General features: G+C 44.3%; 1 protein-coding gene across 6 annotated transcripts in view; it reads left to right on the top strand.

Moving 5' to 3' along the window:
• Positions 1-12373, top strand: part of ARMC9 (armadillo repeat containing 9) — a 175838-nt gene that overhangs the window by 59748 nt on the left and 103717 nt on the right. For all 6 annotated transcript variants that reach the window (XM_065930365.1, XM_065930364.1, XM_065930362.1 and 3 more), the window contains 3 exons: positions 3349-3488; positions 4641-4717; positions 8435-8509. In XM_065930365.1, the coding sequence (XP_065786437.1) occupies positions 3349-3488; positions 4641-4717; positions 8435-8509 (292 nt within the window). The remainder of the gene's footprint in view (positions 1-3348; positions 3489-4640; positions 4718-8434; positions 8510-12373) is intronic.

Raw genomic sequence — 12373 nt, 5'->3', positions numbered from 1 at the left:
TGGTGTTCTTAGCCACTGTTTTGTGCTTATTTGTTCCTAGTGACAATTTAAGGGATGGGTGATATTTTTCAGTGAATACTTAGAAGAGATTGGGTGATTTTCCAACTAGAAAGCTTATCTTGAATCCCCTAAACCATCCTTTGTTGTTGTTGCTCAGTCAGTCATGTCTGACTCTGTGACCCCATGGACTGCAGCACACCAGACTTCCCTGTCCTTCACCATCTCCCGGAGTCTGCTCAAACTTATGTCCATTGAGTTGGTGATGACATCCAACCATCTTATCCACTGATGCCTACTTCTCCTCCTGCCCTCAATCTTTCCCAGTATCAGGGTCTTTTCCAATGAGTCAGCTCTTCGCATCGAGTGGCCAAAGTATTGGAGCTTCAGCTTTAGCATCAGTCCTTCCAATGAATATTCAAGGTTTATTTCCTTTAGGATTGACTGATTGGATCTCCTTGCTGTCCAAGGGACTCTCAAGAGTATTCTCCACAGTTCGAAAGCATCAGTTCTTCAGCACTCAGCCCTTTATGGTCAGCTCTCACATCGTGCTCCTACATGTTAAGGCATCATTGTATTCTCCCAATGAATGTTATCTCATGCTGACCAGATGCTAGATGATAGATTGTGTCTTAAGCCACATGCAAGATTTGGAAATAAACACAGGAATAAAACCCGATAGAGCCTCAGCCTGCTAAATGCTCAGAGTTCATTGTGGGAGATAGGCATATAAATCCACAGGCACAGTCAGTGGGGTCAGTTGCCCTTTGGAATTCAGGGTGGAGCTTCCTGGTTACTTGTCCATTCATCTCAGCCAGCCACCCTGTGGTCTCAGCCTGGACCCCCTCATGACATGCAACTGCTCCACATTAGAAATTTAAAAATCAGACACCTCTTCTTGAAGCAGAACTGATGTCCTCCAAAAGCGTGTTTGTTTTATTTTGTTTTGTTTTAGCTGACAGCATTGTTAAGATGTACTTTGTTGTTGTTGCTTGGTCATGTCTGTCACTTTGCAACCCCATGGACTGTAGTCCACGAGGCTCCTCTGTCCATGGGATTCTCCAGGCAAGAATACTGGAGTGGGTTGCCATGCCCTCCTCCCGGGAATCTTCCCGACCCAGTGATTGAATCCGAGTCTCCTGCATTGGCAGGCAGATTCTTTACCACTGAGCCACCTGGGAAGCCCAAGATGTACTTTACATACCACGGAATTTACCCATTTTAAGTGTACAGGTCAGTGATTTTTGGTATATTTACAGAGTTGTACAACTGTTACCACAGTCTAATTTTAAAACATTTCCATCATCACCAAAAGGAACTTCGTGCCTATTTGCAGTCACTTTTCATTTCTATTCCTCACCTGGGCAGCCACCACTCTGTTTTCTGTAGATTTACCTCTACTGGTGTATTCTTTTATGACTGGCTTCTTTCACTTGGCATACTGCTTTTGAGGTTCATACAGAGATGGCATGTATCAGCACTTTATTCCTTTGTATTGCCCAGTGATAGGCCATTACATGGATAGACCACATTTTGTCTATGCATTCATCGCTTGATGATACCTTACTTGCTTCTACTTTTTGCCTATTATGTGTAGTGCTGCTATGAATATTTGCATACAAGTCTTTGTTTTCTGTTCTCCTGGGTAGGTATCTAGGAGTGGAATTACTGGGTCCTATGATAATTCGTCCAGCATCTATATTCCCTGATGACACCTGACTTTTTATTTGACTATTAAGAATTTTATTACCTTGAGTCCCTAACTTTTTCTGTCAGTCCTCTTGTGAACACATTTTCTTTCATCAGATGTGGTCAATATTTGACTGACTCTGACTAATAACCTGGGCTTTCCAGGTGGCGCTAGTGATAAAGAACCTGCCTGCCAATAATGCAGGAGACATAAGAGACACGGATTCTATCCCTGGGTCAGGAGGATCCCCTGGAGGAGGAAATGGCTGCCTACTCCAGTATTCTTGCCTGGAGAATCCCATGGACAGCGGAGCCTGGTGGGCTACAGTTCACAGGGTTGCAAAGAGTCAGACATGATTTAGGTGACTTAGCACACACACTAATAACCTAACAACTGAAAAATGACATACTCTGAGTATATATATGTTCTGTAGGGGAAAAGCTATAGTTATGGCTGTAGATATGTAGACCTAGCAAAGTTCTCTTTGCTAGGGCCCTGCTAATGAAAGTTTCTTTTTCTACCTGTATGAATTGAGAATTACAAATGATCTGCAGAGTTATTACTTCATTAGATCACAGGAACATAATTCTGTTTGTTTATAGAGATAATTTAGGTTAATGTTGACAGTATTTGAAAAATTTGAAGAAATTTAATAACTGTAGTTATTGTAGTACTCAGTCAGTTCTTAAGGCTGACATGATGACATCCACCATAACAGTGTGATAGGGCATTGGTACTGTAAGATTTTACACCAGGACTTTGGGTGGAAAATAATTCCATATAAATTGTATTATCCAGGTTATTAAACTACCCTTACTCTATAGAGATCTGAATCAAAATGGTATTAAGCTGGTTTTATATTCTTTTTTGTATCTCTGTATTTTTACATAGCTCAGAGTGCCTGTGCTGGATTGTACAGACTAGATTTTAAGTAAAAATCTGTTTGTCGGTGAACTATTTCTGTGACTCTGTTTCCTGTGTTAAGTACACCAAAAACTGTCAATAAATATTTTCGAAGTATTTGAGGTGAGGATTTCCCTGGTGGCTCAGACAGTAAATCGTCTGCCTACAACTCATGAGACCCTGGATTCGATCCCTGGGTTGGGAAGATCCCCTGGAGAAGGAAATGGCAACCCACTCCAGTGTTCTTGCCTGGAGAATCCCATGGATGGAGGAGCCTGGTGGGCTACAGTCCATGGGGTTGCAAAGAGTCAGACACGACTGAGCGACTTCACTCGCTTCACTTTGAGGTGATACTCTGCTAATTCTAAAAATTGAAATAGAAACTTTCAAAGTAGGAAGTCTCCTTGCTGCCTTATTTTTCTTTAACTGTTTAATGGTACCCCTGAAAGGTAGAGTTTATTGTTGGGAATTCCTTGGAGATCCTGTGGTTGGGACTCTGTGCTTTCACTGCCGAGAGGCTGTGTATTCAACCCCCGGTTAGGGAACTGAGATCCCACAAACCACGTAATGTGGTCAAAAGAAGAAAAAAAAGAATTTATTGCTGTAGTTAAAAAGTTGTATAGGCCTAAAAGTAAAACAGTCCTTCAAGTCCATAACCTCTATAAAGTTCCTTTTCTGATATGCATTCATACTACTGTGTTCTCTTACATGGAAGGTTTCTTACTGGCTTTAATCACCTGTCGGCTATCTCATTCTAGGCGCCCACTGCAGACAGCGATGATTCAAGATGGCCTCATCATCTGGCTGATTGACATCTTGAAGGAGCCTGACTGCCTGTCTGACTACACACTCGAGTACTCGGTGGCCCTGCTCATGAACCTCTGCCTCAGGAGCACAGGTCTCACAGCTCTGCTCCCCTCCCCTGGCTCTGGGTTGCCTTTCATTTTTCCCTCTTAGAAAAATTCAAAACAGAGTGTGAAGCATGTCCAACTAGGTGTAAAGCTATTGAATCCCTAAAGCCAACATGCCACTCTGGCCTTAGAAAGAATAGTTTATGTTACTCAATTATATGCAATATATATGTTAAGAGGAAATTGAATTACATTATATTTTTCCCCCTCTTTGTTACATTATTCAAAGGTAGGAAATGAAGAATTATGACTTGTTTTATCTGAAGACAGAGAAGTATGTTCCCAGGATTCTATGGGATTAAGTTGTGACATTAATCTGACGTTACGGCAGAGCAGTGACGTTCAACCCAGACTCCCTGCTCTTAATCACAGTCTCCTTTTCCATTCCATCTCCTAGAGATGGGAATTCCCATGTGACATCTCAGCTCATTTATATCTTGATCAATAAAGGGAGTGATTTTTGCTCTCGGACAGATTCCACTCCACTTAAATGATCTGTTCCCTGAAATGGAAGAAGCCTCCTTAGAAGAGCTGCCCTGAGCAGTCCCAGTGTTGGGAGAAGGCTACCTGGATAAATAGCTCAGGGGTACTTGTAAGAAGCACCTTCCCCCTCAGACGCTATGGAATCTGAACCACCTGTGTGTTGTTTACTGACTAAAGGACTTCTTTCAGAGTTCTCTTTTGAAAAATAGCATATGCAAATTTCCTAGCTTGAATACATTTATCAGGTTATAATCAGCTTTTCTTGATTATCATCAGTTTATCTTCAGTGATTGCGATGATGATGTTTGGAACCACTGCGACAGCTGTAGGTTTTTCTGTGATGGTGTGTGCACTTGGGAGGAGTGCGATTCCTTGTGTTTCCTGTAGTGAGCAGCTCTGTGCTCTGCCCGAATGATAAGAACCACCGCTTCCTGGACACTGGGAGCATGTTGCCCTGTACTGGGCTACTTAACCTCTACATCGCCTTTTGAGGTGGACCCTAATGATTTCCAAGGGACCCCGGAGGTAGAAACAGGGCCTCACCCAAGATCACCCAGCTCATAAGCAGAGGAACCGAGATTCGTTTTTAAATCTGCCTGACTTGTGCCTCTGAGTTTAGACGTGACCTGTTCTGTTTTGCTCTTTTTCTCCTAAAGGGAAGAATATGTGTGCCAAGGTGGCGGGCCTGGTGCTCAAAGTCCTTTCAGATCTGCTCGGCCATGAAAACCACGAGGTACTCAGTCAGCGCTGCTGGCCCCGGGCTCAAGGGAGGGCTGGCCCGGGGTACTTAGCTCATCACCTTCCTCCAAATGTCTGTATAAGCTGTGCCAGAGCTTTCTATCAAATTTTGGAACCCGGAGCAGGAGGTGGCTTCCGGTTTCCGGTGTGTGAGCACAGCCGCCATCACTGGTCTGTGCCGCTCCCTCCTGGGCGTTATTTTTTTCCTCCTTCTCCTCTCCCCTCCCCTTCACCCGTCCCTTCCACGATGGCGCTCTTCTACCGGGTTTAATATATGTCGCTGGACGTGTATATAGCCTGATAATGTATTTAATATTGTGGGAGTGATTAATTTGTATAAATAACAGTGCCCTCTCCATTTCAGTCTTGTCTTACTCTTTTCCCCGCTGAAGGGGAAAGGACCCCGTCTTTAGGTCCTTTCTCCGTTGCTCTCTGTCCATCGAGAGCCTTCACTCTCGCCACCGCACAACAGCCCCCTGTTGGCAGCCCTTCCGTTTCACTCGTCCAGCCCCCAGGGGTGCCCCCCACTTTGCGTCCTCTGGGGGACATCTCCACCCTTGCCCCTTGAGGACCCAGGCCAGAGCGTCCCTGGGGTGTAGACACTGGTCACTGCTCACCCTGTATGTCAGGGTCCTGCCAGGTTGTCCTGCAGGGTGGCCGTCCTCGCTTCTACCCTCACCTGTGTCCTCCTCAGCCCTGGGGAGGTTTTCTAGCCTGTAGGGTTCAAGCCCTTTTTAAATGGAACAGAGGTCTGGATGAGCTAACACACAGAGCAGATCTTCTCTCACCTGCTTGCTACCAATGCCTTTGCAGAAACCATGGCATTGCTTTGCACCTGAAGCCTAATCTCCGCAGAGCTCTGCCCTCCTTAGCTCAGGCACAGGGCTGTCTCCACAGGGGGACCGGGTCCCACTGGGTCAGAGAGAAGCCCTCGGTCTTCCCACATCTGTTCCCATTTCAGACAGTTCCCATCCTGGCCATTCCTTTCATATCTCATGTTCCCCCAGCACCCCGGCAGCTGAGTGACCTGGACTGCTTTAGCGAGTGGAGGCTTATTCATCTTTACAATGCCCGAAAGTGAAGATCGCTCAGTTGTGTTAGACTGTGCAACCCCATGGACTATGCAGTCCATGTAATTCTCCAGGCCAGAATACTGGAGTAGGTAACCTTTCCCTTCTCCAGGTGATCTTCCCAATCCAGAAATCGAACCCAGGGCTCTTGCATTGCAGGCGGATTCTTTACCAGCTGAGCCACAAGGGAAGCCCAAGAATACTAGAGTGAGTAGGTTTTCCCTTCTCCAGCAGATCTTCCCCACCCAGGAATTAAACCAGGGTCTCCTGCATTGCAAGCGGATTCTTTAACAACTGCGCTGTTAGGGAAGCCCTTACAGTGCCTACCGTGCCTTTATATTTTAAAATCAGCGAGCTCTTAGCTACTTCTAGACCAGAGTAAACTCTCTTCTCCATTTTATTCAACTCAGGCAGTTGAAATCAGTGGGAATTATATCCTGTCACCTAACAGTAAAGTTTGGTTCCAAGTGTTGGAACTATGTCAGCTCTGAAAACTGAATAGACTAAAGGATTCATGTCTTGTCGTTAACTCTTGCCAAAGCATTTGCTTTGAAAATGAGCAGGAAAATCCAAAATATGGTTATTCATTTGCTCAGTGATGTCCAACTCTTTGTGACCTGCAAGCCAGGCTTCCCTGTCCTTCACCATTTCCCAGAGTTTACTCAAACTCATATCCATTAAGTCAGTGATGCTATCCAACAATCTCATCCTTTATCATCCCCTTCTCCTCCTGCCTCCAGTCTTTCCCAGCATTAGGGTCTTTTCCAATGAGTCAGCTCTTTGCCTCAAGTGGCCAAAGTACTGGCATTCAGCTTTAGCATCAGTCCTTCCAATGAATGTTCAGGGTTAATAATAATAATAATATATATATATATATAATATATTGGAGCCTAGAAATGTATTTCCTACATAAACAAAATTCTCACACACATGTCCTTATGAGATAGTCATGGTCTTGAAAAACAAAATCCAGAAGCCATAAAGAAAAAGATACCCATAGTTGAATATATGAACTTCAATCATATAATCATATGGGAAGAGATTTGCATCACATATGACAAAAGTTTTATATCCTTTACGTCTGAAGAACTCCTATACATTGATAAGTAAGAGATAAGAGAAAAATAGGAAAAAAAGATAAAGTATGTAAAAGGATAGTTTACAGAATAGTAAATCTTGATGATTTACTATAAACGTGAAAAGATGTTCAGTTTCTGCTAGTCATCAGGGAAATGAAAATAAAGACAACTATACAATGCCCTCTCTTACCTGTTATATTAGCAGAAATGAAAAGTGATAATAAATCCAGTGCTAGAAAAGGGTGGTGGGAAATGAGTCCTCCCCCCCACCCATGGTATGGAGAGAGCATTGCATACAGTCCACTCCAAAGGGAGGGCTCATTTATCAAGTCCTGTCTGGCCTAATGGTAGGGTTACCTGTGTGAGTAAGACTTGGGTCCTGTCCTTGAAGAGCTCATAGGGGAGACATAAGTATAAATCTTAAAATACACTGAGTCCAGCACAGAAGTGGAGGGATGTACAGGAAGCAGGGCAGAGCACTCTGGGCGCTCAGGAAAGGGTTACTTTCCAGAGAGACATATGTGGGAAGAGCATCCCCAGCAAGGTGAGCTGTTAGGACCAGCCCAAGGCATGTCCCAAGTGCTGTGTGTATCCGGGAGTCCGTTAAGTAGTGTGGAACCTATGCAGTGTGCATTTCAAGTAGCAGGAAGGGAGAAGCCGAGGACAACTGTATGTAGGCCAAACCTCGAAGGGCCCTGTGTTCTCTAATCAGGAATTAGAACTTCCCAGGGCATTTCTAGGGGGCTTCCACAGTGCCTCAGCAGTAAAGAATCTGCCTCAATGCAGGAGATATGGGTTCAATCCCTGGGTCGGGAAGATCCCCTGGAGGAGGGCATTTGCAGCCCACTCCAGTATCCTCACCTGGAGAATCCCATGGACAGAGGAGCCTGGTGGGTTTACAGTCCATGGGGTTGCAAAGAGTCGGACACGACTTGAAGCAACTGAGCATGCACGCAGGGAGTTTTATGGAAGGTTTCCGAGGTTGGGAGAGGGATTAATATGGCCCAAGTTGTAGACTCTCAGCAATGATTTGATGCTTGGATAAAAGGGTGAACGTAAAGGCGAAGAGATCCTTTTGGAGCAATGACTTGATGGTTGGATAAAAGGGTGAATGTAAAGGCGGAGAGATCCTTTTGGAGATTCAATGTAGCCCGGGTCATGGGCAATGACATCTGAACAAGGATTGTGGCAGCGCATCTGGACAGGAAGGGTTCCCATCAAAGATGACTTGTAGACTCAGCATTGGAGAGGAAGAAGAGAGGAATCAAGGATGCCTCCAGGGGTTCTAACCTGAGTGGTCAGGATGATATCAATTAAACAGTGAAAGGTAGCGGGAGTAAGCTGTGGGAGGGAATGGTGCGTACTCTGCTTTGAACTCTCAATCATAACCTTTGTCCTGCGACATGCCAGCGGAGATGTCTGTCATTTGGAGCTCAAGGGGCTGTGAAGATGGCAGTGGTCGCTCTCCTCACCAGCCAGGCTGCTCTCCAGGGTGGTGTGTGATAGTTGAGTTGTATGATGTTTGAGAACTTGCATGTGACTGTTTGTTTTCTCCCCTTAAAGATACAGCCGTATGTGAACGGAGCTCTGTACAGCATCCTTTCCATTCCATCCATCCGTGAGGAAGCTAGAGCAATGGTAAGCAAATGTGCTCGTGGGGTCAGTCACCATCTGTCAGCGCCACGTTCAGAGGCTATTAGCGCAATGGCCTCCCAGTTGGGCCTCAGGGGAGGGCTTCGAAGGGTTTCTAAACTCCCTGGAATTGTTTCCCAAATACATATTTGCCGTTCTCTGGGAGCAGAGTTTGTGGTTTTTATCAGATTCTCAAGGGATCTCAGCTGACAGAATTAAGAACTACAGCATCAGAAGTTCCTTTGTTGTTATTCGGTTGTTAAGCCATGTCTGATTCTTTATGACCCCATGGGCTGCAGCATGCCATACTTCCTGTCCTCCACTATCTCCCAGAGTTTGCTCAAGTTCACGTCCATTGAGTCGGTGATGCTATCTAACCCACCTCATCCTCTGCTGCTCTAATCTCCTTGTGCTTTCAATCTTTCCCGGCATCAAGGTTTTTTCCAGTGAGTCAGCTCTTCACATCAGGTGGCCAAAGTATTGGCGCTTCAGCTTTGGCCTCAGTCCTTCCAATGAATATTCAGGGTTGAAGTTCCTAGCAGATTTATTTTTTGGAAAGTTGTAGACCTTTCTAAAAATTTTAGTGACATTTTAGTTGGGGGCTTTGGGAATGCCTATGGATTTCATAGCAGGAGAAGCTTGGCCAGAAAATGATGAAATTGGACAAATCATCGCTCAGATTCATGTCCAGGTCTCCTGGAGAAATCGTGGCAGTAAGACCCGGGGCACTCACACACTCCTGTAATCCGCAGGCATCTGGTAGCAACCAAGTGAGACAGAGGCGCTGATGAAGATGATCCAACTGGCTGGTTGGAAAAGAGTGAATTGAGTATTTAATGTGTTTACATCAGTGCTTGCACTGGAAACATAAAACAAACCTCAGGTGATTAGCATCTTCCTTTGTGATGACAGATGTTTCTAGATCTAATCAAAACCACTGGAGTTTTGTCCTTTTTCCTTACGACTCGTGAAACCAGTGTAATTGTGTGCATGTTAAATGCTTAGGATGAAGGGGTTAAATATGTTTCCACTGTCAGAACACAGGCTAAATTCAGTTTGAGATCAATGAAGCATGCTCTTCCACTTGGCTTTGCTTACTTAGAAGAATTGCTAAATCTTCTAATGGGTCAGCTACAATTACATCAGCAATTATGCCAGAAACAAAAACTTACTTAAAGTCTATTCTGTGTGGTCACAGTAAACAATGAAACTGAATTACCTACTGCTTTTAAAGAAAAAAAAAATCTGCTTTTTCAATACAGACCAAGGGAAAACAAACTTTTTGTTAAATTCCGCATTATGGTCATTCAGGTGAATGAGAGAGATTGTCAGCCAAGGCAGAGGACAAGGAAGAAAGCACGTAGGTTGAAGAAAAGGAGAGAATGGAGGTGACATGGAGGCCGAAAGCACGAAGGCCAGACATCCAGGGCCCAGGGGTTGAGAAAGTTTGGGGGTGGGGGTGGTGGAGAAAGGAGACCAAGTGGGGCAAAGAGACTCACTCTTGTGGGACCCAGAGGGGCAGCCCTTGGAGATCATCCAGGCCAGAGAGAAAAGAGGTGGAGAACGGGTCAGCCTCAGAGCCCTGTATCCAGGGAGGTCAGTATCCAGAGGTGTCACACGCCTGTCACTGGAGCCCCAGGAGGAGAGGGGAGAGGTAATGAGCAGAAAAAGGGCTGAATAGACAATGATGAAAAAGCATAACCATAGTAATACGGCGTCTGGGAATGGGAAACCCTCAAATGTTTGGAAATTAAACAGCACAATTGTATTAGTTTTCTATTGCTTCGTAAAAAACTATCCCAAAGTTTAATGTTTTCTGAAAAGTTAATGCCTCACAGTTTCTAGAGGACAGAAGTTGGGGAGCACATTAGCTGCGTGGTGCTGGCCAAGAGTCTGTCCTTCGATTCAGTTCAGGCAGCCGAGGGCAGAGGATCTGCTTCTAAGCCCATTGTCGCATTGGCTATTGTCCAAGGACCTCCTTTCCCAGCCAGTGGCCTCTCCACAGGGCTTGTCTCTGCACGGCAGCTGGCTTACCCCCTGAGGGATCCTTGAGAGGCAGAGAGTGAGCCAGACAGCAGCCACAATCTCCTTGGGACGTATGGAGAGAGTAGCATGGAGACATCCACACTGCCATGTGTGAAAGAGACAGCCACGGGGAATTTGCTGCATGACTCAGGAAACTCAGATCAGGGCTCTGTGACAACCTGGAGAAGTGGGATGGAGGGGGAGGTGGGAGGGAGGTTCAAGAGTGAGGGGACATAGCTCTACCTATAGCTGATTCATGTTGATGTTTGGCAGAAACCATCACAATATTGTGGAGCAGCTATCCTTCAATTAAAAATAAATAAATTTAATTATATATATATATATATATATAAAGAAGTGGTTACATTGACCTGTTGCCCTAATCGTCCAGGAGCAAGCGATGAGAATGAAGACAGAACATGAAATCTGGTGCAGTGGGTCAGGGGACCTGAAACCTCTATTGGACTGAGGTGCAGAGTTCACTCTGAGTCCAGCTTTTGTTCCTAATTGCAGATTTTCCTTGATCTTATCTTTCTTAAGACACTATACTGACATAGCCTAGATCCTCTTGTTTTTACCCCTGGATGTTCCCTCTGGCCTAGTCTCAGGAGCAATCAGCAAGTGCTCAGGCAGCATCCAGGCCTGACTCCAACTCGGTGTTCCATGGTCCATGCTTTCATGATCCTAGCTATACTCCCTTCTAGGTCTGGCCTTGGGGTTTGTAACAAGGAGATTATTCTAAGAAAAACATAAACAATAATCATTAACTGATAATCCCTCAGTTTCTTAATATATGCTGTTTTCCGAGATTCTGCTTCTGTGAAATTTCTCAAAGCTGTGAAAGTACATTATTAGGAATTTCCACTACTTCTCCCCCTTTTTGTTATGTAGGAGTAGATACGCCAACCAAGCAACTTCTTTCTTCATCAGTTCTCAGATGGCTTCTCTCATGCATCTGAGGACTAGACACAAGACAGTCAAAAATAGACATCCTGATATTATGGTACCAAGCAAAGTTTTAATCCACATCTTGGGGTTAAGTTTATGTACGCTTTCCTAAATTTCTTCAAGTAAATCAGTTTCTGGGAGTAGTTGTAAGTGAGCATTCTGTATATTAGAAATAGAAGCCTGTAATTGGGAAATATCTAAGGATAGATGATCACAAACGTGTACTCTCAAATGTTTAGATAATTGTTCCCAAGCATATGCACTTTGATGCTACTTATGAGGTGTGACACAAAATGAAGAGATACTCCGATCACACTTAAGATGAATTTGAAATTTTGTACTTCGTCCCCTAGTAGAGGAACTGCATTTTCTAAATCAATCAATCACTCATTCATCTCTTGGTCTATGTGGGTTTGACTTCTCCAGGCAGAATTTGCATTTTGGTGCCATACTGTACCAGTGTAGTTGTTTGTATAGTTTGATGCAGTGCCATGCCGGCTACTGCCTTGGTTGTGGCTATAGCAATAACTCCCATAATAGCTGCTACAAGTAGTCCAATAAACCTCTTGGAACATTGTAGTACTTTCTTTATAACCTTTAAAAGAGCATGTGTTTCAGGGGAGCCTTCCCAAGGTCTGGTTTGATTTACTGGAAGCCATATTCCCAATCTCCTTCTTAGTATAACAAATGAGTGATGAGAATTATAAAGAATTTAAGCAGGTATATAATTTGCAATGCTGGCAAGAAAGTGCTTGTACACTTTCACTGATAGAAATTGTTGCTTTCAAAAGCACATAAAGATCTCTCACACAAGCATGAATATAAAATGTCCAGTTTGTACTGGTGTTAAATGTCAGTGAATAATTAGTTTTATTGGAATAATGTCCATCCCAAATT

This window comes from Muntiacus reevesi, chromosome 3 (genome assembly GCF_963930625.1).
Source record: "Muntiacus reevesi chromosome 3, mMunRee1.1, whole genome shotgun sequence".
Classification (NCBI taxonomy): domain Eukaryota; kingdom Metazoa; phylum Chordata; class Mammalia; order Artiodactyla; family Cervidae; genus Muntiacus; species Muntiacus reevesi.
Note: the sequence above shows the minus strand (reverse complement) of the source record. Positions and strands in the feature narration are given on the sequence as shown.